Source organism: Ailuropoda melanoleuca, chromosome X (genome assembly GCF_002007445.2).
Source record: "Ailuropoda melanoleuca isolate Jingjing chromosome X, ASM200744v2, whole genome shotgun sequence".
Lineage (NCBI taxonomy): Eukaryota > Metazoa > Chordata > Mammalia > Carnivora > Ursidae > Ailuropoda > Ailuropoda melanoleuca.
In genome coordinates this window covers 98106877-98133831 of record NC_048238.1, presented here as the reverse complement: position 1 = coordinate 98133831, position 26955 = coordinate 98106877, and the positions used below count along the sequence as shown (strand labels likewise).

The 26955-nt window shown below is 41.7% G+C and overlaps 1 protein-coding gene across 4 annotated transcripts in view; it reads left to right on the top strand.

Annotated features, from left to right (window-relative positions):
• ARHGEF6 (Rac/Cdc42 guanine nucleotide exchange factor 6) overlaps positions 1 to 26955 on the top strand; it is a 93973-nt gene that overhangs the window by 45334 nt on the left and 21684 nt on the right. For all 4 annotated transcript variants that reach the window (XM_034648838.1, XM_034648840.1, XM_002919916.4 and 1 more), the window contains 3 exons: positions 9486 to 9580; positions 12237 to 12332; positions 13820 to 13942. In XM_034648838.1, coding sequence (XP_034504729.1) covers positions 9486 to 9580; positions 12237 to 12332; positions 13820 to 13942 — 314 coding nt within the window. The remainder of the gene's footprint in view (positions 1 to 9485; positions 9581 to 12236; positions 12333 to 13819; positions 13943 to 26955) is intronic.

Here is a 26955-nt window from a genome sequence, read left to right as displayed (position 1 = left end):
TGCCGTCCATCCCTGCAGATCACAGGGAGGACTGCAGTCTCTTCTTTGCCCATCGAAATGCCCTGGGAAGGGACAATGCTTTATTCACTGCAGCCGTTCCTGCACACAGGAAGGGTGCTGTCCTTTGCACTGCCACACACAGGGATCCGAAGGCTCAGTTCCAGTCATGAGCATCGGTCTGCAGAGGGAGACGGGCTATCTGCCTACACCCAAACGGAAAAATACAAGCAGTAAGGGCCAGCAGTATTTTTTTTTCTACCTTTCTTCTATGTAACTTGTGGCGGATGGCTAAAGGGTGTGTCTTAAAGAACTTGCATTCGGGAGGAAAGGTGGGAAGTGTGTGGCAATGTAAGATCACATAAAAATCCCAGGAAACCTCTGGCAGTTTCTGCTCTCATCATCTACCTTCTGCTCACCCCATTTTCTCTCTTACTCATCTGTCTGCCCACTTGCTCCCACCTGAATTTTCTCTATCTTTGTCTAGTGCTTATTCATCCCCCCACCTTTTTAAGACTTTATTTTATAGAGCAGTTTTGGGTTCACAGCAAAACTGAGCAGAAAGTACAGAGATTTCTCATCTACTCCCCTGCCCCCGGCCGCACACTTGCACAGCCTCGCCCACTACCAGCATCTTCCACCAGAGTAGGGACTGGTGACAACAGAAGAACGAAAAAAAATATGTATATATATATATATAAAGTTTACATTAAGGTTCACTCTTGGTGTGGTATGTTCTTTGGGTTGGGGAAAATGTATAATGGCACATATCCGTCATTAGCGGATCATACAGAGTATTTTCACTGCCCTGAAAGTCCTCTGTGTGCCTTCCCTTTTTTAATCTACCGACCTAAACTACTTTATACATCTACCCATTTACTCCTTCTCCATATCCCCTGTACTTTTTCACCTACCCATTTCCTGTCTCACTCATCCATAGACAGTTGACCCTTGAACAACTTGGGGGTTAGGGGCGCTGACCCCTTGCACAGTCAAAAATCCACGTATAACTTTCGACTCTCCAAGAACTTAACTCATAGCTTGCTGTTGAACAGAAGCCTCACCGATAACATGAGCAGTTGATTACCACCTATTTTGTATGTCATATGTGTTATATGCTGTACTCTTATCGTAAAGTAAGCTAGAGAAAAGAAAATGTTATTAACAAAGTCATAAGGGAAAAAATACCTTTACGGTACTGTACTGTATTTATTGAAAAGAATTTGTGTCTAAGTGGACCTGCGCAGTTTGAACCCGTGTGGTTCGAGGGTCAACTGTTTATCTTCCATCTGAAGGCTGGAGGTGGAGGTGGTGACAGGATTCGGAGAGTCTGTTGATTGGGAGATAGTGCTGCTGGTTCCGGGAAATCCAAGGACCTGGAGGTGTGAGACCAATCACTGCACTTGAATTGGCTTCCAGGCTCTACTGGCATATAAGCCAAAGGTGACAGTAATACAGTAATACGGTGCCTTCTTAGGTCCCATAGGACTTTATCAACATGAACTCATTTTTACAGGCATCATAATTATCTCGGAATTCCTATAGTATGTCTCTGCTTTGATTTAAGGTTTCCTGAGCCATTAGAATCCTCCTTCATCATTGGACATCTCTCTGTTTTCAGCCTTTGTTATACATTTTCACCTTTTAAAATAATTCCTTCATTTTCTATGACTCTCTCCCTCTGGAAGAAAGAGTTATAAAAATGAACTCACTCTCAAGCCTTTCCAAGGAACGTGGGAAAGATATTTTACTGGAAAATCAATAACCCAGGATGGAGGCACAAAAGGCCTCCACCTCTTTTTCTATGGCTTCTCACCATCTGTCTTATTCTGAATTTAGTCAAAGGTTAATGGAGCAAAAGGATACTCAGTTGTCCTTGGGAAGACAGAGGCAGGGAGAAAGGAGATGTCTGGGCGCAGTCTATTTTAGTAAATTCGAATGGATTTCATCTCGATCAAACTGTACTGCTCTGAAGCTGGTTGGCTTGCCAAACCCTTGCCTTCTGACTCACCACTGAGGCCTTCTGTTTGGGAACACATAGCCTCCTCTGTCTGCTTCCCTTTTTATCCTCTTACAGTAGATGCCCTGTGGCCTGAAAAATAAAGAACCAGTCTCAGAAGTTCATCAGTTGGTCTTTTGAGATTGAGGAGAGCAATAAAAGCCCAAATGAATTTGGGAAAGAATCCCAAGCATCCACCCAGATGAGCATTTCTACTAATCAAGCCGCAGCAAGGGCAGGGCTCTTTAATACATTACCGTTCAATATTCTTTTTTGCAGTATTTAATGAGGATTTGTTGACGACATTTGTCAGTTTAATTCAGCCACCCTCAAAACTTGCAACAATATGAGTTAACATATATTTTTGGTTTAGCTCTCCAGAACCCACCCAAAGGCAGCAGGAGGTGTCTGCCTGCATAACTCACCTTTGCCCTCTTGGGTCCCAGGCTAGTGGGTCCACCAAGACTGGGACCTCTAGGAAGCGTGCTGCCTCACCTAGCAAATACACCCATGGGAGCGGGACAGTGGGCAGGCACCCTTCTTGCAAAATCTCAGTGACTTCATTTTTTTTTCTTTTCTTTTTTTTTCCTTTGCAAAATCTTAGCGGTTTCTTTTAAAAGAGCCCCAGAAGATAGTATTTTAAAGGAAGTTGAAATAATAAAGCTGCTTCAGTGGTGAGAGCGAGGTCGGATTAAAGCAGTGTTGTTTGTTGTAAAAATCACATTTTATGATGTAAATAATGTCTGACTTTTCTAACTTAAAAATTCCCTTCAGGCAATGAATGACTGGATCTAGTTTGATATTTTTTTTATTTTGTTTTTCTTGTTTCCAGCAGATATTATAATGTGGGTAGGGTGACAGTTATAGGCAGCAGTGCTTGAAAGGAGGCTGAGGATGTGGGATGGCTCATTTCCAGACATGGTCTTTTTAGAAAAATGTGAACAAAAGGAGATGATTAGATGACTTCATTCCTTCCCGAACATGAGCAGGAAGGCATGCCACCATCCTTTTCCCTGCCCTCCATACAAATCCTATAGACAAATAAATATTGTTAATAAAGCCGTCTGTGTATATTTTACCTCTTCCTTAATAAAAATGATACTGCTGAATCCTGGTGCAGTTCTCACTATTTCTAAGAATACAAAATGAGTATTAGTGCTGAGCACGAATATAGGTGAGGAGTGGAGGCACCGTAGTGAACAGCAGGCCAGCTGGGCAGAGAGCTCTGTGATGGACAGATTCGAGTTTGGAAGGACATTCTCCTGGATGAGGACTTGGAGTCCAAGAGAAAAACGAGAAAGAGTTTCTCTTAACAGATGAGAAATGTGTCCTTTGACTTTTTAAAATAGCTTTATTAACATATAATGCACATACCACATAACTCACCATTTTAAACAGTACAAGTCACTGATTTTTAGTAAGTTAACAGAGTTATGTGACAATCACCACTATCTGGTTTTACAATATTTTCATCACCTCACCACCCCAATAAGAAACCCGGTCCATACCAGCAATGTCCACAGTAGCCAACTTGTGGAAAGAGCCCAGATGTCCATCGACAGATGAATAGACAAAAAAGAGGTGATATTATATATTTATATATAATATAAATGAAATACTCCAATGAAATACTACTCAGCCATCAAAAAGAATTAAATCTTGCCATTTGCAACAACATTGATGGAACTACAGCGTATTATGTGTACTATGCTAAGCAAAATAAGTCAGTCAGAGAAAGACAAATACCATATGATTTCACTCATGCGTGGAACTTAAGAAACAAAACAGACGAACATAGGGGAAGGGTGGGATAAACAAAATAAGACAAAATTAGAGAGGGAGACAAACCATAAGACTCTTAACTCTAGGAAACAAATAGGGTTGCTGGAGGGGAGATGGGTGGGCGGATGGGGTAACTGGGTGATGGTCATTAAGGAGGGCACTTGATGGAATGAGCACTGGGTGTCATATGCAACTGATGAATCATTAGTCTATCTCTGAAGCTAATAATAAAGTATACGTTAACTAAATTGGATTTAAATAAAAAATTTAAAAAAGAAGAAAGCCTGTACCCATTAGCAATCACTTCCTCCAGGCCTTGACAACCACTAATCTACTGTCTGTCTCTATGGATTCTGCCTATTCTGGACATGCCATATAAACTGAATCATACATTATTTGTTCCTCTGTGTCTGGTTTCTTTCACTTAGTGTATTATTTTCATGGTTTGTTCATGTTGTAGAGTGTACCAGTACTTCTTTCCTTTTTATGGCTGAGATTCCATTGTATAGATATACTAGGTTGTGTCTAGCCATTCATCAGTTGATGGACCTTTGGATTGTATCCACTTTATGGTTGTTATTCATAATGCTCTGTAAAGACGCATGTGCAGGTTTTTGTGTGCACATATGTTTTCATTTCTCTAGGAATTGAACTGCTGTGTCATATGGTGAAACTCTATGGCTATTCAAATACTTAGCCAACTTTCAAGTGATTATTTTTACTGTTGAGTTGTTAGAATTCTTTATATATTCTGGATACTAGACCCTTACCAGATATATGACTTGTAAATATTTCTCCCATTCTGTGGCTTATCTTTTTGCTTTCTTGATAATGTGCTTTGCCCCTTTTAATTTTTATGAATTCCAGCTTATGTATTTTTTCTCTTGTTGCTTGTGCTTTTGATGTCAAATCCAAAGTCATGAAGATTTCCTCCTCTTTTCTTTTCTGAGTTTGGTAGTTTTAACGCTTGAGTCCATTTTGAATTATTTTTTGTATACGTTATAGAGTTGGAGTGCAAGTCTTTTGCATGTAGACATCCAGCAGTCCTTGCACCATTTGTTTAAAAGACTGTTCTTTCCCTTTGGAAAGGTCTCGGTACACTTGTCAAAAATCAGTTGACCGTGGGTTCATTTCTGGACTCTGAATTCTACTCCACTGATCTACATACCTATCCTATACCAGTACTAAACTATCTTGTTACTGTAGCTTTGTGGTATGTTTTGGAATTGGACAGTGTACCCTCTACTCTGTTCTTTTCCAGGATTTTAAGAGTTTGTGAAGGACTAATATGAATTCTTTCAACTTTTGATAGAATCAACCAGTAAGGCCATCTCATCCTGGACTTTAACTTATGGGAATTGTTTTGAATGCTTATTCAATGTCTTTACTTGTTATAGGTGTTGAGACTTTCTGTTTCTTTTGTGAGTCAGTTTTGGTAGTTTGTATCTTTCTAGAATTTTCTTTTTGCTTTTTTGAATGGTTGACCTAGAGTTTGCAATGTATATTTAGATCTAGTGCAAAAATACCACTATACTGCTTTATAGGTGGCACGAGTACCTTATAATAACAGAGTACTCCTAGTTCCTCCCTCCCATCCCTTGTATCCTTGCTGTCATTCATTTTATTTATGCATAAGCATACATAAGCATTATATATATGCCTGTCTATAAGCATATGTGTATGCTTATCTTTTTTGTAAGCATATATAATGCTTATCTTAATTATATATATGTAATTGAATACATTGTTTCTATTATTATTTAAACAGACTGTTATCTGTTACAGAGTTTTTATTTTATCTTCACTTATTCTTATATTTTATTCACTTATTCACTTCACTTTATTTATCTTCACTTCTCATACTTTCTTTCCTTATGTAGATCTGGGTCTCTGACCTATAGCATTTTCCTCCTCTCTGAGGAACCTTTTTTGAAACACGTCCTGCAAGGCAGGTCTACTGGCAATAAATTCCCTCAATTTTTATATGCCTGAGAAAGTCTTTATTTTTCTTTGAGTTTTGAAGGAAAATTTCACAGGGTACAGAATTCCAGGTTGGTGGGATTTTTTTTTTCTCAACACTTTAAATATTTAACTCCACTCCCCTCTTCTTTGCATGGTTTCTGAGGATACATTGGATATAATTCTTATTTTAGCTTCTCTATAGTTAAGCTGGGGTTCCCCCTGCCTCCGGGTTCTTTCAGGGTTTTTTCTTTATCTTTGCTTTTTCTGGACTTTGAATGTGACATGCCTAGGTGGGTTTGTCTTTTGCCTTTATCCTGCTGGTTATCCGTGAGCTTCCTGGATCTGTCGTTTGGTGTTTGACATTAATTTGGAAAAATTGTCAGTCATTGTTGTTTCAAGTATTTCTTCTGTCCCTTTCTCCCTTTCTTCTCCTTCTGGTATTCTCATTAAACATGTGTTATCCCACAATTCATAGGTATTCTGTTTCATTTTTTTTTTAGTCTTTTTATTTCTGTTTGCTTTTCAGTTTCAAAATCTTCAACCGTAAGCTCAGATATTCTTTTTTCGGTGGTCCAGTGTACCAATGAGCCCATCAAAGGCATTCTTCATTTCTATTATTGTGTTTTGGATTGCTACCATTTCATTTTCATTTTAAGTATTTCGATCTTTCTGCTTACAATACCCATCTCTTCTTGTGTGTTGTCTACTTTCGTTAGAGCTCTTAGCATAGTACTCATAGTCATATTACAATCCTAGTCTGATAATTCCAATGCTCCTGTCATCCCTGACTGTGGTTCCAGTGTTTTCCCCGTCTCTTCAAACTGTGCTTTTTGCCTTTTAGTATGCCTTGTACCTTTTTTTTGGAAGCCAAACATGACATACTGGGTAAAAGGAGCTGGAGTAAGTAGGTCTTAAGTTATATGGTGGTGAGGCATGGGGGCAGGGGAGGGATTCTGAAGTCCAACGATTAGGTCTCAGTGTTTTGGTGAGTTTATGTCTCTAGACTGTGAACTTCACCAGTGTGCTTCTCAGGTTGTTTTCCTCCTTTAGATGGGGACAGGAAGCCTAGAGGGAGCTGAGGTAGGGTATTTCCCCTCCCCTAGCTAGGATAGGCCCTGGTAAAAACCTGATAGGCTAGGCTCTGGTGAAACAGTTTCTCTCTTGAGGGCAGACCTTGTTAAGATGGACAGAATGCTCTGGTGTATTTCAAAATGGCTACCTATCCTTTCCTGCTTCTGAAGGAGGAAGGAGATTTTCCTCCTCTCTTTGCTGTGACAGCCTGGTAGAGCTGCCGGAGGTACCACAAAAGGTGGGTGTGCTGCCCTGTGACTGGGCCCCCTGGGGGTTTAAACTCTCAGACTTGTCCACACTGCACCCCCAGCAATTCAGCTACAGCTCAGGTTTTCCTGCCCTGCTCCTGATTTCCGTGGAGGCCTCTGCTCATGGGTTTCTGCTCCAGCAAATTTTGATTTTCTGTATCTGCCTTTATGTCTCTCCACTTTTGGGGGTAGCATTTTCCCCCCATGGCCTCAATTCCCTGACAGATGTAAGAAAAGTTAGGTGTGTTTTTTTTTCCCAGTTAGTTCAGCTATCTACTTATCGTTAGGATAGAGTAATGACTGCCATGCTGCTTAAATGCTGGACCAGAAACCAGAAGTCCTCTTTCTTCTTTTTCGATATGGAGATTTACAGCTATGTATTTGTCTGCTTTAACTGCATCCCAGGAGTTTTTTAAAATTTTTTTTAAATTTTTTAAAATATTTTATTTATTTATTTGTCAGAGAGAAAGAAAGAGAGCACACAAGCAGGGGGAGTGGTAGGCAGAAGGAGAGGGAGAAGCAGGCTTCCCTCTGAGCAAGGAGCCCGATGCGGGATGCCATCCTAGGCCTCTGGGATCATGACCTGAGCTGAAGGCAGACGCTTAACCCACTGAGCCACCCAGGCGTCCCCCATGGGTTTTTCATGTTGTGTTTTCTTTTTTGTTCATCTCAAGAGAGTTGCCGATTTCCTTTGCGGTGCTTCAGCTTTCTGTGGGGGGAATCACTTCTATTCCATCGCTGGCTTAATTTCAGAGAGCATTAGTGCCTCCAGGCCCTGGGATTTATTGACACTTAGACCTTTTGGGAGTAGTTTCTGAGGAGTAGAGGAACTGAAAGGAGACATGAGCGGCCGGGGAGGAGGGGGGATGACTTAAGCCCTCGCTTTTGAAGCCACGCTGTGGCCTGTGGCCTCTAAACCACGGATTCTCAACTGGGGCGATATTGTCCTTCAGGTGGTGTTTGGCAATGTCTGGACAAGTGTCCGGTTGCCGTACCGGGGGGGGTGGCATGCAGCTGGCATCTAGTGGGTAGAGGCCAGGGACGCTGCTCAATGTCCCATAGCGCACAGGGCAGCCCCTGCCAGCAAGGAGCTGTCCGGTCTCAAGTGTCAGTAGCGCTGCTGTGGAGAACCCTTTTGTGACCCTTTCCGTTGATGGGACTGTTTCCCGCTCACTCAGCACCTACCTGTACAGTGTCTCAGTGCCTCTTCACAATGGTCCCTGAGGTAGGTGAAATGTCACAATCTGAGGTGAGGCGAGTGAAGCCTTAAATCTGTAGCCATCTGTCGGTCAGTAGCAGAGCCTGGACGAGGGCCCGTCTGGTGGTTTCCCCCAAAGCCCACAGTTACCTGGGCCTCCGCTCGCTTTGTCCTCTCCACCTTTCAAAAGCGGATCATCATGCATTGTCCTGTGAGTCTGTGTCTGGAGCGCTGGTTGCCCGAGGGGCTTCTCACAGCCAAGAATGCTTCACATTGTCCTGTGATCCTCTGTTTGACGTCCCGCTCTGCAAACCGGTGGTGTGGCACTGGGCACGGAGTGGGTATTCAGGACACTGCTATCGGGTGAATTAGGAGATAGGAGGGAAAGTCAACTGAAATGTTAGCTTGGCGAGCTCTAGGAGCTTGCAATGTAGGTTGTAGCTACTTCCAGAAGAGGCTGGGGAATGGGGCAGGCCCCTAGGACTGGCGGGGCAAGAGAAATGTTCTGGGGCGTTCTGTACGTTGGTTGTTTTGCCTAGAGGATTTTGATTTGGTTATTCTTCATAATAACCGGTAGGCATTATTTTCCTTGTTAAATTCCTCCCACTTCAGCTTCCTCTTCTGTTTGAAATGTTCATACTAGCACTTTTTACCTTTCTTAAAAGACCAGTTCAAACTCTACTTAAAAATTCACTGTGGCCTCAGGTTTTGTCCCCTAAAGGTCTTATTGAAACGTAACTTAAAGAAAAACCTTTTGTGGTATTTGACCTCAGTTATCGTGAAATTACCCTGACATCGAATCTGGATGTCTTAAGGTAGCCTGGTCTCAATGTTCTCATCCATAAAATGGGAATATGATCCTTTGTTTGCTGAGACTGTTCCCGAGGATCAATGATTTAAAGCCCATGAAAGCATTCTCGACAGCGCTGTGTAAATGGCCAGGTCCTTCCGGTTATGAGTAACTGTGAAAAATTGTATTCATATGAATTATGCAATATAACCAGCGGTCGTGCAATTATTAGTTTGCTAGCACGAAGTTTGTTGTGCAATTATTAGTTTGCGTTCAGATTTTGCGCTTCTTACTTACTACGTGCTAGCCTGGTAATTTGGTTAAAATATACTACATGCTAGTCTGGTAATTTGGTTAAAATATACTACGTGCTAGTCTGGTAATTTGGACTGTCCTGACAAATACAAGATCTTGACCTTGACCTTTGTTTCTCTATAGGTGTTACAGAACATTTTGGACACTGAAAAGGATTATGCTAAAGAACTTCAGTCTCTACTTGTCACTTACTTAAGACCCCTGCAGTCCAATAACAAGTAAGATTTACATTTTAAACCCCTTGCTAAATAAAGCAAGGTAATGTCAGCATCCAGAGTCATTGCTCTTATGTCACTGAATAATTGATTTTGCCCTTTAGAAGAATTTCCACAGATCACAGGTTGCCAAGAACATGGTCAAGGCAACGGAAATTACACAAGATGTTGCTGCTGGAGAGCTTGGCCTTCTGTCTCTTTTGGCGGTGGAAGGAATGAGCACATCTGCATTTCTGTCTGTCACAATTGTTAACCTTGTACATTTTTAAAAGCAATACATGCAGTTTTACCTCGCACAAACAGGACCTGCTGGTGTTTTTATGCAGAAAACATGTAACCTGGAAAGTTTTGTGCTCCCCCTGACCTTTGCTTTGCCGGGGCAGAAACTCTTTCCTACAGTCTGACAGTGGAAAGAGTGTGGCATTTTGTGAATGTTTGTAAGGGCACCTAGCTCGTGTTTCACCCGGGCCAAAGTGAATGATAGAGCTGTTCAAATGTTGTTTGTTTTCGTTTTTAATAAAATATTCAAACTTTACTCTGGTCTTAGAAGTGACTGAGGCTTGAATTGAAAACTTCGTTTTCACATTAGAAAAATATTGACCATTTTTTGTGTGTGTGTGCTTGTAAGCATGGCCTGTTTAACAAATAGTGGCTAACGGCATTTGTTTGCGTTTTTATTTTAATTGACTGCACTTTACTAGAGATCAGGATCTATAAGTCAGATAGAAAATTGAGCCGCGGGCCCACATACTGGAGGACAAAAGCCTCCTCTTTCCCCCCAGTAAGAGTTTACTTTGGCTGGCCAGCTGCCTCAACTACTGGGCTTCAGGCTTAAATAAGTTTAACATATTTCGCGATTCCCCCCTCCCTTTTTTTTTTTTCCAAATCGTATTTGCTAAGGCATAAGGTCTTGCTGAATTTCCCAGTTGGTTCTTTTCCGTGGCACTGTGGGAATCTCACTTCAGTGTGAAAGGATTTTGTATTCCCGTGTTTTGTAAGAGTTGAACAGCGATCAACAACAAAGCGTCTTTTGTTATTATTATGTAAAACATGAAGTGAATCGTGTGAATCATACTTCTTAGAGCTGAATGGAAGGAACCTCAATGAATCACTGGGTCTAGTGCCCTGGAAGAAATGACTATCCCCATTGAACAAATAAGAAAACTGAAGTCCAGGGAGGCTTACTGCTATTCCCATCCCACAGGCAGTTAAGTGGCCAGACTCGACCCACCGCGCCTCCTGCCACTCACTGAAATGTGCCTTCCATTTTGTGGAGGTGACAGGCAGAGGCAGGAAGCCGAGGTGGGGACCCCGGGAGGGGAGATGGTAAGATTTCATATGAAGGAGGCGAGGAGCCTGACTCAGAACTTCACTGTTGCCAGATAAATTCACAACACAGTCAGGGTCAGTTTCCACCAGCTATCCTGTGGACCCCCAGGGTGATGGGAGCAAACCAGACTGCTCGCTGTCTGATCCTGAGGGGGCCAAGAAACCCCCCGCCCCCATCAGGTTCAAGTCGGCCCCCCAGTCAGCTTCTTGGGGCCATGAGGGAGGGAAGTCAGGGAAGCTGGCTGGCTGAGGGTTTCGCTTTTGACACCCATGGCAGGGGTTTTCCAGCTTGTGGTTCAGAAGGGCGTGATGGCAGAGGAACTGGGCGCGTCTTATGCTGGGTGGGGGGGTGGTTACTGGTAACGTTCGTGTGGGCCTTCCTTTGCTTTGTCAGCAAAAATTACTCTCTCGGAAACACTCCCCTCGTATTATTATATGAAGAAGAAAGAACACGTGGCTGACACTGGCCTTTTAAATCTTCAGAAAAGTTATCTCCCCAAAAGTGTTTAAGAGCTAGAATGTTGTGGTTTAAATCCTGGCTTCACCCTTTACTGGCTTTGTGACGTTGGGTGATTTCCTTAACCTCTCTGTGCCTGGGTCTCCTTACATGTAAGAATGAGACAACAGCACCTACCTCGTGAACTTACTGTCAGGTTAAAATGAGTTATTTGTGAAACGCCTGCAGGGGTGTTAAGTGCTGTGGGAGCGCTGTTGGCGCGTGTTATCACCTACCGTTTGGTAGGAGCAGAACGGAGAAAATTCGTAGTACGGAGGCTCTTGATAAAATTGTTCAGTTTGCCTTTATTTGCTCCATTTCATTCCATTCCTCTGATAAAGATTTCCCTTTGTTTATTTATGAGCATTTTAAATTGGGAGAAACTGATTTTGCGATTTTTCCCTGTGCAGTCTATGAGTGTATAGAATATCTTTCAAGTACTCTCCCAGCTCCTCTAGAAGAGAATACTCAAAATTGCTTACATGTAGCCCCAGCCATGATATATGTTGCCTCTTGAGATACTTAGATATTACGCACTTGCTATTCGTTCACTCATCGCTTGTAAAACACCTAAATGTTTTTAATAAACACTTGTTTACTTTAGGATCATTATTCTTACTGTAGAAAAGGCAATCAAGGAAAGATGCTTTTAAAAGTTGTTTAAGACCACAGAGCTGGTGTAAACTAAAAAGCGAAATTTAAAATCTAGGGACTGCATCCCTTGTCCCATTTGCCGGTTTTTAGCAAATTACCAGCTCACTAGACTAGAGATGGATAACTGGAATCATCCCGAAGTTCTAGCCACTGAAACTGTGTTTGTTTGTTTTTTTTCAGTCTGAGTACTGTGGAGTTTACATCTTTACTGGGGAACTTTGAGGAAGTATGCTCGTTCCAACAGACCCTCTGCCAAGCCTTGGAGGAATGTTCCAAGTAAGTGTTGCACGTTGCCTTAGGATAGCTAGCAATACCGTTTCTTTGGTGTGTTTTCTTTTCCTGCTAACTATTGTCTTAGATAGGGACGTTTTGTATTTACTCATTTGTTACAACATTGATAAATTGTCCCAGTATAGAGAAAATGCGCTAGGGAGAGCCAAACCACTGGCTGTATATCAGGGCTCTATATGCAGTAGATTATTTCTGACTTTATTTAAAAATCGTATCGGTTTACTGCTCCTGGTCAGTATGAGAGACAAAGAAGTTCTCCATTGACCAGGGACGATGCCTTTGACATTGATTCGATATTTTCATTTGTACATTGCAAATTACTTGGAAAAGTTAGGTGATTCATTCAGTTGCATAAACTGCTTTTTCTCTTTAAATCATGCCTGGTATCTTGTCTATTATATTAACAGTTGTGAAACACACAAAAAGTGGGGAAAGGAAAGTGTATCTTTATGTGAACCACAATACATATTTGAAGGCTAGCTCGATGGTTGAGGTGTTCAACTTTGTCCTGCAGAATGGACTGTAATAATCATAAGGCAATATAGTTCTGTAGCAAGATTGGTTTTCCAAGCACTGTATCTCAGAGAAGTTGGCACCTTTCGTTGTCTACAGGGAAATTGGGGTGATTGCCTGTTTCTTGAGCTTTCTGGGACACAGGTGGTCATCCAAGAAGGAAGATGGTAAAGAGCCCACACCTGAGGAGGCCTGAAGAGCTGTCCTTGATGCTGATAGGGATCTAGCTTATTGATGTGGAAAGACAAGTCACTAAGTGAGAAGAACCAATTACAAACTAGACTTATAATCTTTGTTTTCCATTTTATAGAGAAACAGGTAGAAGGAAAACCAAGGAATATGCCAAAATTGTTCTAACACCTGTCTCTGAATGGTGGAATGCTGAGTAATTTTTTTTTTCTTTCTTGCACTTTTTGGATTTGTCTACAAATGAAAACAGGTGGCTTGTAACTTAAAAAAATTAAAGTCATGAGGCCATCCTGCCTAGCAACCACCAAGCCACTAAGACTACATAATATTCCTTTGTGATGTGTCATTTTTGGATTTGATTACTTTTGTCTGTACTTGAACTTCATAGAAATTAGCCAAGAGTATTTTCTGGGTGCCTGGCTAAAATTTTGAATATTGTAATTTAAACAAATATTTTTAAAAACAACCCTACCTGGTAATTTCAAGTAAGTATCTGGCCCCTACATATGGGCGCTATGTTTGGCAGCTCGAGTTTGAAGTGATGGTCAGTTACCCCGTCAAAAATAATAATAATAATAATAATAATAATAATAATAAAGTGGCAGTCAAGAACTTGCATTCCATGGCGAAAGTGGTTATCATACAGTTTCAACTTGCACTTTGGCAAAAGAATTCAAAAGGTTTGCATGTTGCCGGGTTTGATTGGAATCTTCTTCCTTTATCTCCTGTTTCTTATTTTACATTCCGCGTTTCGTATGTTTTACTTCTAGGTTTCCAGAAAACCAACACAAAGTAGGAGGTTGTCTGCTGAGCCTCATGCCTCACTTTAAATCCGTGTACCTGTCCTACTGTGCCAATCACCCTGCAGCTGTCAGCGTGCTCACACAGCACAGGTAAGGTGTTACCATCTCCCCAAACAAGCTGTTCCACAGTGAGGTCCCTTCCTAGGACCGCTTCATGTGGAAATCCAAGGTCTCCAGTTGAACTTTCGATCCTCCCCCTTCATCATCGCAGGAATTAGTTCGTGGTGACACTGATTGCTTATCTGTCAGTGCAGCCCATAATTTAGTGAGCGTCTGCTATCCTAGCTGATGGGGATACAGCAGTAAACAAGGAAGAGGAAGTCCCTCCCCTTCTGCAGCACAGAATCTCGAGAGAAATACAGACATGAAATTAAACATCATAAACATGTGATATTACAAAAGGGTAATTGAAAAGATGCCGTGAGACTTCGCAGTGTGGTATCAGCTTAGTGTGGGGTGAGGGAGGGATCAGGGAAGGCTTTCCTGAAGCCAAACTCTGTTTAGATCCAGTGTTTTAACCTTCCCCTGTCCCAGTAAATGGTTTGTCTGAGTTGCTGGTGGGTAGCTAGAGTGCCTGGGTTCATCTGTTTTTCACTTTCCCTTTGGCTGGTGGGGGAACTTTCCAACAGTACTGTGGCTCGAAGGCAGGTACTCATTAACATGGAAAGGTGGAAGGAAACTAGGAGTGTGAACTATCTGGCACGTACTTTAAGCAACGGGCTGTGATAATTATTGTACGTGAATATAAATTGTTTCCAATTCATGGGGAACAACAAAACACTATCTCCTTTAAGAGTCCTTGCAAGGGATCCAGATAAGTTCATATCTCTCCTGCCCTTCTTTACCGTGCAATTCTCCCATCCCTGATGCATTCACTGACGCATTCACCTGGGCCAGAACCCTGCATGATAGGCTTAAAGATGCAGTTTGAATTCTGGAATCATGTGCTAGAAATCTGTGTGGGGAATGGAGACAATAGCAACAACACCACACAGAGTCTTTTAGGATGTAACCTGGCGATGAGACTCAGAACGGATATGGATTCTGGGGGTTGCTCATGACTGGAAAGAATATTCTTCTCTTCATCTGGCTCAGACCTGAACCCCCTGACACAAACCCTCAGAAGTGGTGAAAATTTTGGTTTCATCCTGGTTTGTGAGGAGCTTTATTGACTTGAGTGCCTGGATGGCTCAGTCGGTGAAGTGTCTGCCTTCAGCTCAGGTCATGATCCCAGGGTTCTGGGATCGAGCCCCACATAGGGCTCCCTGCTCAGCGGGGAGCCTGCTTCTCCCTCTGCCCTCCCCCCTGCTCATGACCTCTCTCTCTTTCTCAAATCAGTCAATCAATCAATCAATCAATCAATCTTTAAAACAGGAGCTTTACTGACTTTATAGAGCCATTAAGTAAGGACATTTTAAAGGTAGAATTCAGTGAGTCCCACTTGAAGGTCCATTTTATTCCCCTGATCGAAGTCATGAATTCTTGTGGAATAGCAAATATGGAAGTTGGAATTTAAAGAAAGAGAGGCCATGATTCTGAGTTATTTAGGCAAGTGGCTCAACTCCTTAGAGCTCATATTGGCTAATAATAGCACTGACAGCGCGCCAGGCACATGATGTAAGAGCCTATGAGGGAATTACTATTACTACCATCGCTGCTTTACAGATAAGACATTGGAAGGTCAAGTAGTCTGCCAGAGAGCTCATAACTCTTAAGTGGTTGAGTCAGAATTAGCATCCAGGTCTGTCAGACTTCTAAAAACAGTATTTTTATTAAGATAAGTATTTTACCTACAAAGAATAGTTTAAATGCAAATGTAAAGAATTACAATACAACGAACACCCATGTACACACCACCCAGTTTAAGAAATAAAACATTACCAAAAAAGAGAAAGAAAACGTTACCATTTCCTTTTTTTTATCTCCCAGCCTTATTGAATTCGACTTCACATACCATGCAACTCACCCGTTTGAAGCATACGGTTGAATTATTTTTAGTATATTCAGTTGGGCACCCATCACCACAATCAATTGGAGAACATTGTCGTCACTCCCCAAACAAACCCATGCTCATTAGCAGGCGCCCTCCACTGCCAGGCCAAGGCAACCACTAAAGTCTTTTCTGTCACTCTCAATTTGCTAATTCTGGACATTTCATTTCAGTAGAGTCCCACAGCATAGAGCCTTTTGTGTTTGGCTCTCTTCGCTTGTCGTAATGTTTTCAAGCCTCACCCATGTTGTACTTATTAGTACCTTGTTTTTTATTTTCTATTTTTTCCAAGATTTTATTTATTTATGTGAGAGAGTGCATACACACAAGCAGGGGGGAGGGGCAGAGGGAGAGGGAGAAGCAGACTCCCCGCTGAGCAGGGAGCCCCATACGGGCTCCATCCCAGGACCCTGGGACCATGACCTAAGCCGAAGGCAGATGCTTCACCGACTGAGCCCCGCAGGCGCCCCTAGTACCTTGTGTTTTAAATTGCCACAGAAGATTCCATTAGTCAGATACTGCATATCGTTTTCCCATTCACCAGTTTGCAGACATACAGATTGTGATTAATCCACTGCTCTAAACATCAGCTGCGAGTCTTTGTGTGGACATGTTTTCATTTCTCTTGGGTAGATTCCTAGGAGTGGCATTGCGAGGTCATATGATAACTCTTCTGTTTTCACCTTCAGAGCAACTGTCAGACTGTTTTCCAAAGTGGCTGCACCAATTTATGGTCCCACCACCAGTGAGGGAGAGTCCCATTTTCTCCACACCCCCACCATGTGTTATTATCAGTCTGTTTGCTTATAGCCATCCTTATGGGTGTAAAGTGATCTCTCATTGTGATTTGGTTTGCATTTCTCTAATAAATAATGACATTAAGTGTCTTTCATGGGCTTATTGGCCATTTGTATATCTTCATTTGGGGAAATGTCTATTTGGATCCTCCTCCTCTCCCATGGCTAATGATGTTGAGCATGGTTGCACGTGCTTGTTGGCTATTATGATATCTTCCTTGAAAATATATTCGTTTCATTGTTGAGTTGCAACACTTCTTTATGTGTTCTTCTTTACATTCCTCTCATCAGATACCTGATTTGCGAAAATTTTCTCCCACTTTGTGGGTTGTCTTTTCGCTTTCTTGATGGTGTCCTTTGAAGCACAAAAGTTTTAATTTTAAGTTTAATTTTGATGATGTCCAAAATATCTATTTTCCTGCTGTTTCTTGTGCTTTTGATGTAATAGCTAAAAAACTATTGCCTAATCCAGGTCATGACAATTTATGCCTATTTAAGAATTTTATAGTGTTATCTCTTACATTTAGCTCTTCCATCTGTTTTTGAGTTTATTTTTGTATACGGTATGAGGTAGGGGTCCAACTTCTTTCTTTTACGTGTGTATGTCTAATGTCCCAGCACCCTTAGTTGACTTCTATCCTTATAAGTTTGTTACATTGTTTTATGTCTCAGAATTGGATCTGTCTTGGTGAAGGTTCCATGTGAGCTGGAGAAGAATATATAATTTGCTGTGGTTAGATGAAGTATTCTATAAGTGTAAATTCGATTACTAGATGGATGGTGCTGTCCATTTCAGCTACATCTTTACTAATTTTCTATCTGCAGGATCTCTTGATTATTGATAGAGGGATGATGAGGTTTCTAACCATAATAGTGGATTTATCAGCTTCTCCTTTCAGTTCTATCAGTGTTTGCCTCCTGTATTTTGATGTTCCATTGTTAGGTATATTCACGTTAAGGATTGTTTTGTCTTGTGGGAGAATTGGCCCTTTTATCTTTATGTAATGCTCCCTCTTTATCCCTGATCATTTTCCTTGTTCTGATGTCAGCTTTTCCTGAAATTAACGTAGCTAGTACGACTATTTTTTGATATATCTTTTGGATCCTTTTCCTTTTATTCTATCGCTATCTTATAGACAACATACAGTTGAGTCTTGTTTTTTAATCCACTTTGATGGTCTCTGTCTTTTAATTGGCATATTGAGACCATGTACATTTAAAGTGATTATTGATATAGTTGGATTCATGTTTACCATGTTTATAACTCTTTTCTATTCATTGTACTTGTTATTTGTTTCTTTACTACCCCCCTTTTACTGACTTCTCTGGTTTTGTTAAATATTTTATATGATTTCATTTTCTCTTCTCTCCTAGCATATTATACTTCTGAAAAAACTTTAGTGGTTTCCCTGGAGTTTATAATAGCCATTTATAACTAATCTAATGGCACTTTCACATTAACACTTTCATTTCATAGTAGCACAGGTACCATATAACAGAGTATTCTCAAGTCCCCCTCATCTCTTAGAACATCGTTCTCATTCATTTCATTTATCCATAAGGTAAAATCACCCAATATATTGTCACTATTATCACTTTGAACAGTTATCTATTAGATCCAGTAAGACTCCGAAAAAGAAAAGGTTTTCTTTCACTTGCGTGTATTATTTTCTGACACTCTTCCTTTTTTATGCAGATCTAAATTTTCTTCTCTCTGAAGAACTTCTTTTAACAATTTTTGCAAAGGTGGTCTACTGGTGATAATTTCCCTCAGTTTTTGTTTGCCTGAGGAAGTATTATTTCTCCTCCACTGTTCTATTCTCCCAGCATGGAGACCAATGTGGGGTTTCAACTCATGACCCTGAGATCAAGACCCGAGCTCATAACCGACTGAGCCACCCAGGTGCCCCTCTCCTCCACTTTAAAAAAATTTTTCCCTTTTATTTTTATTGTGGCAAAAAATACATAGAACATGAGATCTATCCACTTAATAAATTTTTAAGTGTAAGAACAGTACGCAAGGGGATTTTTATCCGATCTTTATCATGAGAACTTGCGTGGGCTCTTGGATGCAAAACCCACAAAAGTATTGGGATCCCGAGACTGGGTCACCTGGAGTTTTTTAACTGTCCAGCTAGTCTATACTTAGACCCTTAAAACTCATCAAAATTAGCATTTGAGTGTTGCTGCTAGTCACTGGCTCCAGTGGCTTCTCCTTCAGGAAAGCAGATCTCTGTTTTCATTCTCTGTATTTACCGGTCCTTCCAGATTTGGGGGGGGGGTGGGCTTCCCTGTGATCTCAATTCCCAGTGGATCTAAGAGAAGTCATTGATTTTCAGATAGTGCAGTGTTTGTGTGTGTGTGTGTGTGTGTGTGTGTGTGTGTGAATAGTAATGATGCCTTCCAAACTCTTTACATGTCGGAGCTGAAACCAGAAGTCTTTCCATGATTTTTTTAATTCTTTTTTTGGTGGTTGCTCTGAGACTTTCTAGATAGATAGATAGATAGATAGATAGATAGATTCTATCTATCTATATATATATATATATCTTAACTTATCAGAATCTCCTTTATATTCACACTAACTTAATTCTAGTGAGATATATTAATGTTACTCCTAGTATAGCTCTGTCCTCTTCCCTTTTTGGGGCTACTGTTGTTATACATTTTACATCTCTATGCTACAAACCCAGTAACACATTGCTATAAATATTATTTTATGTAATTTTATGTGTATTAATGAAACTGAGAGAGGAAAGGAGAACAAGGGTATATTTAGAGCATCTGTTCCATTAACATTCTCATTTACTATGTGTTTATCTTTATTTCCTCCTGCAGATTTGACTTACTATCTCGTATCATATCCTTATTCCAATAGAGCTTTCCCTCCCACCCATCTCCACTGTGCTGTGGTTGTAAAATATATTACATTTCTGTATGTTACAGGCCCATGATACATGATATTGCTTTATACATTTGTTTTTATATTAGTTAAGAGAAAAAGGAGAAAAGGTATTTATATTGTTTTTCATAATTGCATGATTACCTTTGCTGGTGCTCTTTTTCTATGTGGATTTGGATTTACATCTGGATTTACTTGATGTTATCATATAACTTCTGTATTTCTTGTAAGGTGGGTCTTCCAGCAAAGAATTCTCTGTTTTTATTTATTGGGGAATGTTTTCATTCCACCTACATTTTTGAAAGGTAATTTGGGTGGATATAGAATTCTTGGTGGGCAGTTTTGTTTCTTTACCTTGAGTATGTCATTTCACTGCCTCCAGGCCCTTATGAATTCTGAGGAGAAATGAGTGGTTAATCTTATTCAGGTTCCCTAGCTCATGATGAGTTGTTTTTCTCTTTCTCTTTTTCAGATTTTCACTTTGTTTTTGTCTCTCAGCATTTCTACTGTAATTTGTATATGGATCTCTTTGCATCTCTTCTACTTGGAATTCATTGAGCTTCTTGGCTATGTAGATTAACATTTTCTTCAAGTTTGGCAAGTTTTCAGTCATTATTTCTTCAAATATTTTTTTCTGCTCCATTCTCTCTCTCCTCTCCTTTGGTACTCTCATGATGCATGTCTTGTTGTGCTTACAGATGTCCCACATTTCTCTGAAGCTGGTTCATTTTTCTTTATTTGTTTCTCCCCTCCCTCCGTTTTCTCAGATTGCGCTATCTCTATGAATCTATCATTAAAGTCACTGATTCTTTCTTTTGCCAAGTTTACAGCTACTATTGAGTATCTCTAGCAAATTTTAAAATTTCAGTTATTATACTCTTTAACCCCAGAATTTCCATTTGGTTCTTTTTTTTTTTTAATAATTTGTTTCTTTATCGATACTCTCTGGTGAGGCATCGTCATTATAGCTTCCTTTAATTCTTTAAGCGTGGTTTCCTTTTGTTCTTAGAACACATTTATAATGGCTACTTTGACGACTTTGTTGAATCTGACATTTTGTCACTCTCACAGACAACTTCTGTTGTCTCTTTTTATCTCCTGTAGATGGGTCACACATTCCTGTTTCTTTGCGTGTTATGTATTTTTTTGTTGTTGAAAACTAGACACTTTATGTAATTTTAGGTTTAGCAACTCTGGACTCTGATTCCTTTCTCTGCTCTTGGGGGTGTGTTTTTGTCGTTGTTTGCTTCTTTGTTTAGTGACTTGACAGACCCTTTTAGTGAGGTCTGTTTTGCCCACAGTGTGCCCCTCTGATGTCACTCCTCAGAGGGCCCAGCCTTGGTCATGCACACAGTCCCCCTGAAAGGGCAGTGGTTTTATTAGCAGGGTTCTTTGTGCCCATCTTTCCCTGAGCCTCCTGTTCAGCTGTCTACCCCAATTCCGTAGTATCACATCCAGCTGTTCGGCTCCACTGATTTCCAGCTGATTGCTCTCTTGTTTTTGACAATTCCCTGGGGGCATAAATTGATCTGTCATCTGATCCAATGAAGTTCAAGCAGGGGTAGTTTTTGAGACCAGTCTTCAAAGTTTGTTTTGACCGAAGTTTCTAGCTGTCTCTTTCCTTGGTTCTCTCTTGTGACCTGACTGGCCTAGGGTTTAGATTCTTGCTCTTCATTAAACACAGCTGCCAGCACCCTCTTGTTTGCTCACCACCAAAATCTTCATTGTTTTTGCAAGAGCCTTTAGGCTTGGATCTCCCCCACACTCTTTCTTTTTTCCTTTTTTTTTTTAAAGTAGGCTCTACCCCCAATGTGGGGCTTGAGCTCATGAACCCGAGGTCAAGAGTTGCTGGTCTACCAACTAAGCCAGCCAGGTGCCCCTCCCCACACTGTTTTTCAAGTAAAACCAGTTCCTCTGGGGAGAGTTTCAGAGCTCTCTGTTCCTATAGGCTGCCTTCCTCCCTGGGCAAAATCTTTGTGCCACTAGCCTCTAGTCTTTTCTGCTTGCCTCTCCCAGCACAGAACCTCTGCCCAACAAGTGACTGGAGGTGAGGGTGTTGGGCCCCAGCGTTTTCAGCCTGCCAGTCCCAGGGTAGAGCCTCTTCCCTACGTTGTGTGTCAGGGGTGGGGGGTGCTGAGTAGAGAAGGAAGCCTCCACCGTCTCAGCCGCACTAGCCAGGAATTGGCTTCTTCAGCTCAGAATAGGTTTGTGTGGGGATTAAATGAGATAATGTCTACAAGGCCCCAGCATCTAGCACAAGCTAGTTGTCTCCACTCCTTATTTCTACTTCATTCATCTGCTACCGGCTACTAGCTGCTTTTTAGAATAAAGGTATGCGGTATTTCCAGCAGGCAAAAAACAGAGATAAAATCAAGTCCACCCAGGTAACCACCAGTCAGCTTAACAAACACATTCTAGCCGCAGTTGGAGTCCTGTGTGTACTCTCTCCTATTTCCTGCTCCTCCCTCCCACGCCACAGGGAACCTCAGTCCTGAATTTGGTTTTATCATTTCCAGGAATGTTTTCATACTTTACTACCTATCTTCAATAAAGAAAAAAAAAAGATCCAGAAGCATTTTTTCCTGTGGTGGATACATAAACATCCTGTGTGTATAAGGACAAATTTCTTAATACCAATAAAAAGAGATCCCCTTCTTTTCCTTTTAATCTGAGAACAGCCATTCCAGAAAGAAATGGTGTGCCTCTGGGAGCAGACTTCTGAAGTGTTCAGAGAAGTTTCTGTTGTAACTCTGTGTGCTGAAATGTTACTGACTGCATTTACCCACAGTAGGAATTTAATTTTATAAATAACAGTGCAGATTCCTTCAAACATTATGATTTAAAGTTCGTTACAGAGTTAATTTAAAGGTTCTCAACCTTGGGGGGGGATTATCATATCCTATTTGCTTCATTTTGGTTAGTGGTGGTTTTTTAAAATTTTATTTATTTATTTGAGAGACAGAGTAAGAGAGAGAGAGCACGAGCAGGGGGAGCTGCAGAGGGAGAGGGAGAAGCAGACTCCCCACTGAGCAGGGAGCCTGACGTCTGGACTCAATTCCAGGACTCCAGGATCATGAAGGCAGTCGCTTAACCAACTGAGCCACCCTGGTGCCCCTAGTGGTGTTTTTTGAGAATTTTATTATATCCCTTGAAATGATGGGAGACTTGTTGGAGTCCCATAGAACTGCATTTTTATCTTACCTTTTATTTGCATGTAAGGGGTAAAAATTAAATTGAAATGCTTGGGGGTTTCCCGGATGTGCTTCTTGCAGAGGCAAGGCATCGTTGAACGAAATTTACAGAGAGTTCAGTCTAAAATCCTGTTTTATTGTCTTTTTAAAAAAAGATTTATTTATTTACTTTGGAGAGAGAGGGTGAGTGGGGAGAGGGGCAGAGAGAGAGGGAGAGGGAAACTTTAGCAGACCCACGGCTGAGAGTGAAGCGCCATGTGGGGCCCATCTCCTGACCCTGAGATCACAACCTGAGCTAAAACCAAGGTGGACGCTTAACCGACTGTGCCGCCCAAGTGCCCCTAAACTCCTGTTTTAAACGAAGGTGTCAGCTGAAACAAGGGCATTGGGGGATTTCGGTTCTTTCCCTGCACAATCTGTGGATGCTTGGACACTGGAAAATCACTCCAGCCTGAGCAGACCCGTCAGTTGAACTTCTTCCCTTCAGCCTGCAGGTGGCAGTATCATACCAGAAATGCGCCTGATGTTTGGCAACGACTTATGGCTTTAAAATTCATTGCATGTTGGCACCTTGTTAAAAATTCAGTAAAGTATTACCTGAATATGGGTATAGAAGCAGACCCCAACTTTGATGTGTCCCCATATTTACATATATTTGAATGGCTGCCCCAGTCTTTTGTTATCCCCTGGTTGAGGTCTTTTGGGATTTCCCCTCTCTCTCCCCTTCAGGCTTCTTACTGTAGCTCTTGTTTCTTCCTGGGAATAAGCTCTCCCTTACAAAAATACCCACTTCTCTCCCGTGCTTTGGTGTGGCTTCCATCCTTTTCACGAGGGAAAGGGAACCCGGATGGAAAGAGAGAGCAAAGAGAGGAGAGAGTGAGCGCAGAGAGAGGTCTAAACCATACTTCTGTCTCCATGGCAGCGACAGACACCACTGTGTCACCACTGTGCCCTTTTTCCTCTTGTTAGTTGCCACTCTGTTTACCCTGTTGTCAGCAATGAAGACTTTGAGAAAAACCCAGAGCTGTGTTATGTACTTACTTCGGGAACATTCTGAGACTGGGTTCGGTTCTGTCTGTGTCTTTGAGGAACCGGGGAAGGGAGCGAGTGAGACTGATCACTAATAGAAAGTGGTGGGGCTGAAAAAGCAGCAGCCAGCCTGCTCCTTGGAACTAGACGAATGAAAAAGGCATAATAGGGATCCACTCAACCCAGTGGAGTGGCATCCCTGGGATTTTTCACTGGCCAGAGGCCCTGGGGGCCTTCAGCTCCTCAGGCCTCACTTCCCCCTTTCCAGGGATTTCCATGAAAGGGGGGTGGGCAGGAAGGTGTGTGTGTGGTGGTGGGGGGATATCTGATCCTTTTCCAGCTGTTCTAGGTAGGCTTTTCATCATTCAAAGTAGAAATCTATGCAAAGATTCCACAGAAATACTCTTAAATGATATGGTTAAGCTCTGTAGAGGTATTAAAAGGTAAGATAGTTTTCTGGAGCTTTCCAGCCCAAGCCAGAGCATCCCAGAGCCTCATATACCCTTCATTCTGTGAGATGAGTGTTTTGTTGAGTCTAAGGCAGCATTCATACGTTGAGAACTGCTTCTCTTGTATCACATCACGTGTACGGAACATGTGAAGCTTGAAAAACAAGCCTTAACCCAGTGACATTTCCAACAAGCTGTATAAAATTAAAAACCGCATTTAAAAGACAGCTTGTTCTTTGGTACAACAATATAAATTTGAGTCTTACATTTTTGTATAATGACATTAATTTGTGGATTAAGTTTATTTGGCTCAGTAAAATGTGTCTTGCAGGATCTAGTTATTGTAATGGGCAGCTTTATTAAGGCAGTTTTATTCTTTTGTTGCACAGTAAAACGTTCATTTCCTCCCAATAGCCGATGAACTCATGTTAAATTGAAAAATTAAAAAAAATCTCTTTTATAATATTTAGCAAGCCTAAAAGTTAGAATGCTGCATGGAAAGTAATAACAAAGTACACGTTAGTATTTGCTTTTAATTGTCGCAAGCCTTGTATCAATTAGGGTAGAACATTGAGGACGGGGGGGCACTTATTTAGTCATGGAAAGAAAAAATAAGACTTGTTTACCAAATTGAAAAGAAATTAGGAAAGTGATTTTCTCCAAATTACATTTCTACTCAAATGCACTCTCCAAGTTCAAGTTATTTTCCTAATTATATTTTATATGCAATGAATTTTTAAACCTCTTTGTGCACTTTATGTTCTTGGTTGGAAATTTAACATCAATTGAGTTTCCATTAAGCTGGAAATCACAGCTTAATAGTAGTTTCTAAAGATGTGATTTTAGCAAGGTATTTGCCTTGGCACAGTAATAATAGTAATACAAATGCATTTACAAACTCCTTTAAAGTTTACAAAATACTTTTCTATACAGAGGCGTGTGGTGTCATGGAAAGACTTGAGGGTTTGACTTCAGACCTGGCCATGAACCCCGATTTAGCCATTTACTTCCGATTACTCATTCTTCCTGAGTCTCGGGTTTCTCATCTGTAAAATGAGGATAACACCTGGGTTGAAGTGCCGTTGTGTATATTAAATAGGATTAAAGACCTTAGCATGAAACAGTCGCCTTCCAAACCCCAGTGGTGAATCTTCACAATTTTGGTAGAAAGGAGGTTTCTTTAATCTCTGTAAAATGGATGAGTCAGCTGAGGCCAGGTACCTGGTCCAGGGTCCCCAGCTCTGTTTTATGACTCCAGGTCCAGGGCACCTCCCTCCTCCCAGGGGCTTCTGTGGCAAAAACGGATACAATACCCCATGTGGCTTGTCAGGCATGACCACTCAGATGCGATCCAGCTTCCATGGTGGCAGTGATTTCCCAGCCCCTTTTCCCTCTGACATACGTGTGACGCTGCAGGGCTCCAGGTTGCCGGGGCATTAGCCGAGACCCCATCCCGTCCTCTCCCACTCACAGAAGCCCAAGGAGGGAATGTGTCTATGAATGGGGTAACCTGCAATCCCCCCCATCCCCACGCCCCGCCCCCCGCAGTGTTTTACTGCTGATAGCAAGTTTCTTTGAATGCATTTCACCACCGATTGCAACACGCCATGGTTAGGCACTGCCCTGTCTGAGCTGTCTTCTAGGGAGAATAAGTAAGTCATTTTGTAGTAGAGGGTTTGTGAATGAGAGTGAGGAGAGAGATGGGTGGGACCCGTGGGAGGCTAGAAAGTGCAGGCCCGAGTTTGCAGGCAATCAGGAGTTCCTGAGTAGAAAGCAACAGGATTAGAGCGGCGGTCTGCAGGACGTCTGGGAAGCCAGAAAGCCCGGGAGCCAGGAGACCAGTTGGACTCTTGGAGTGAACGAGATGGGAGGAGATAAAGGTTTGAACCAAGGCAGTGTGAATGGAAAGGAATAAACTTGAGACTGATCGGATATGCATGGGCAAGCAAGGAGGCCAAAGGGGCCAAGTCAGAAGCAGGAGTTTCAGAACATGCCGCCCCGTAGGCAGTGGGGATCCTTCTTTAGTTTTATTTTTGTACAAGTGAACATTAAAATGAGCTTGCAGCCCCAGGACTCAGTATCACGTTGCTGGAAAGCAGACAATCCAGACGGTGTGAAAAGGCAGAAAAAAGAAGCACAAGCTTGTAGCACAAAGTTCGTGACACATGAATAGTCTTTTTCTTTTAACCAAGTGTGGAACTGTCCGTGTAGCCTGCTGCACTGGTTTCGGATCCTAGGCTAAGTGACTCTGTGGTTAGTCATACACACATGCAGCTATCTGAGTTTTGAACTTGATTCTGAACATTACAAGTGGGTGTCCGGTGATAGGGAGGGAGTATGCGGTGAGCTGCTACCCTTGGCAATTGACCAGCCACTAACTAGAACATTTGAAGTGACAAAAACCGTACGTTGAGGCCATCCGATAGCCTGTAAGTCTCATGTCCGTGGGGACAGTCTCCTTAAGGGCAGGGATTTTTGTTTTGTTCACTGCTGTGTCCCCAGCAGAGACCGGAGCTTGTTACTTAGTAGATGTCAGTGCATGATTGTCGTACGAGCGTGTGGTTCCCCGCAGAAGCCCCCGAGCTGGGCACAATGCCGATTGCATAGCAGGGGCCCAGCAAAGGTTGACTGAATGGACTTGATGTGAATCGGACAGCATTTGGACTAGTGAAGCTAATTTCTCTTTGGTTTTATATTGTGCAAAACACAGGAAAATAATGTTGGGTTGATGATTTTTTATGAAGC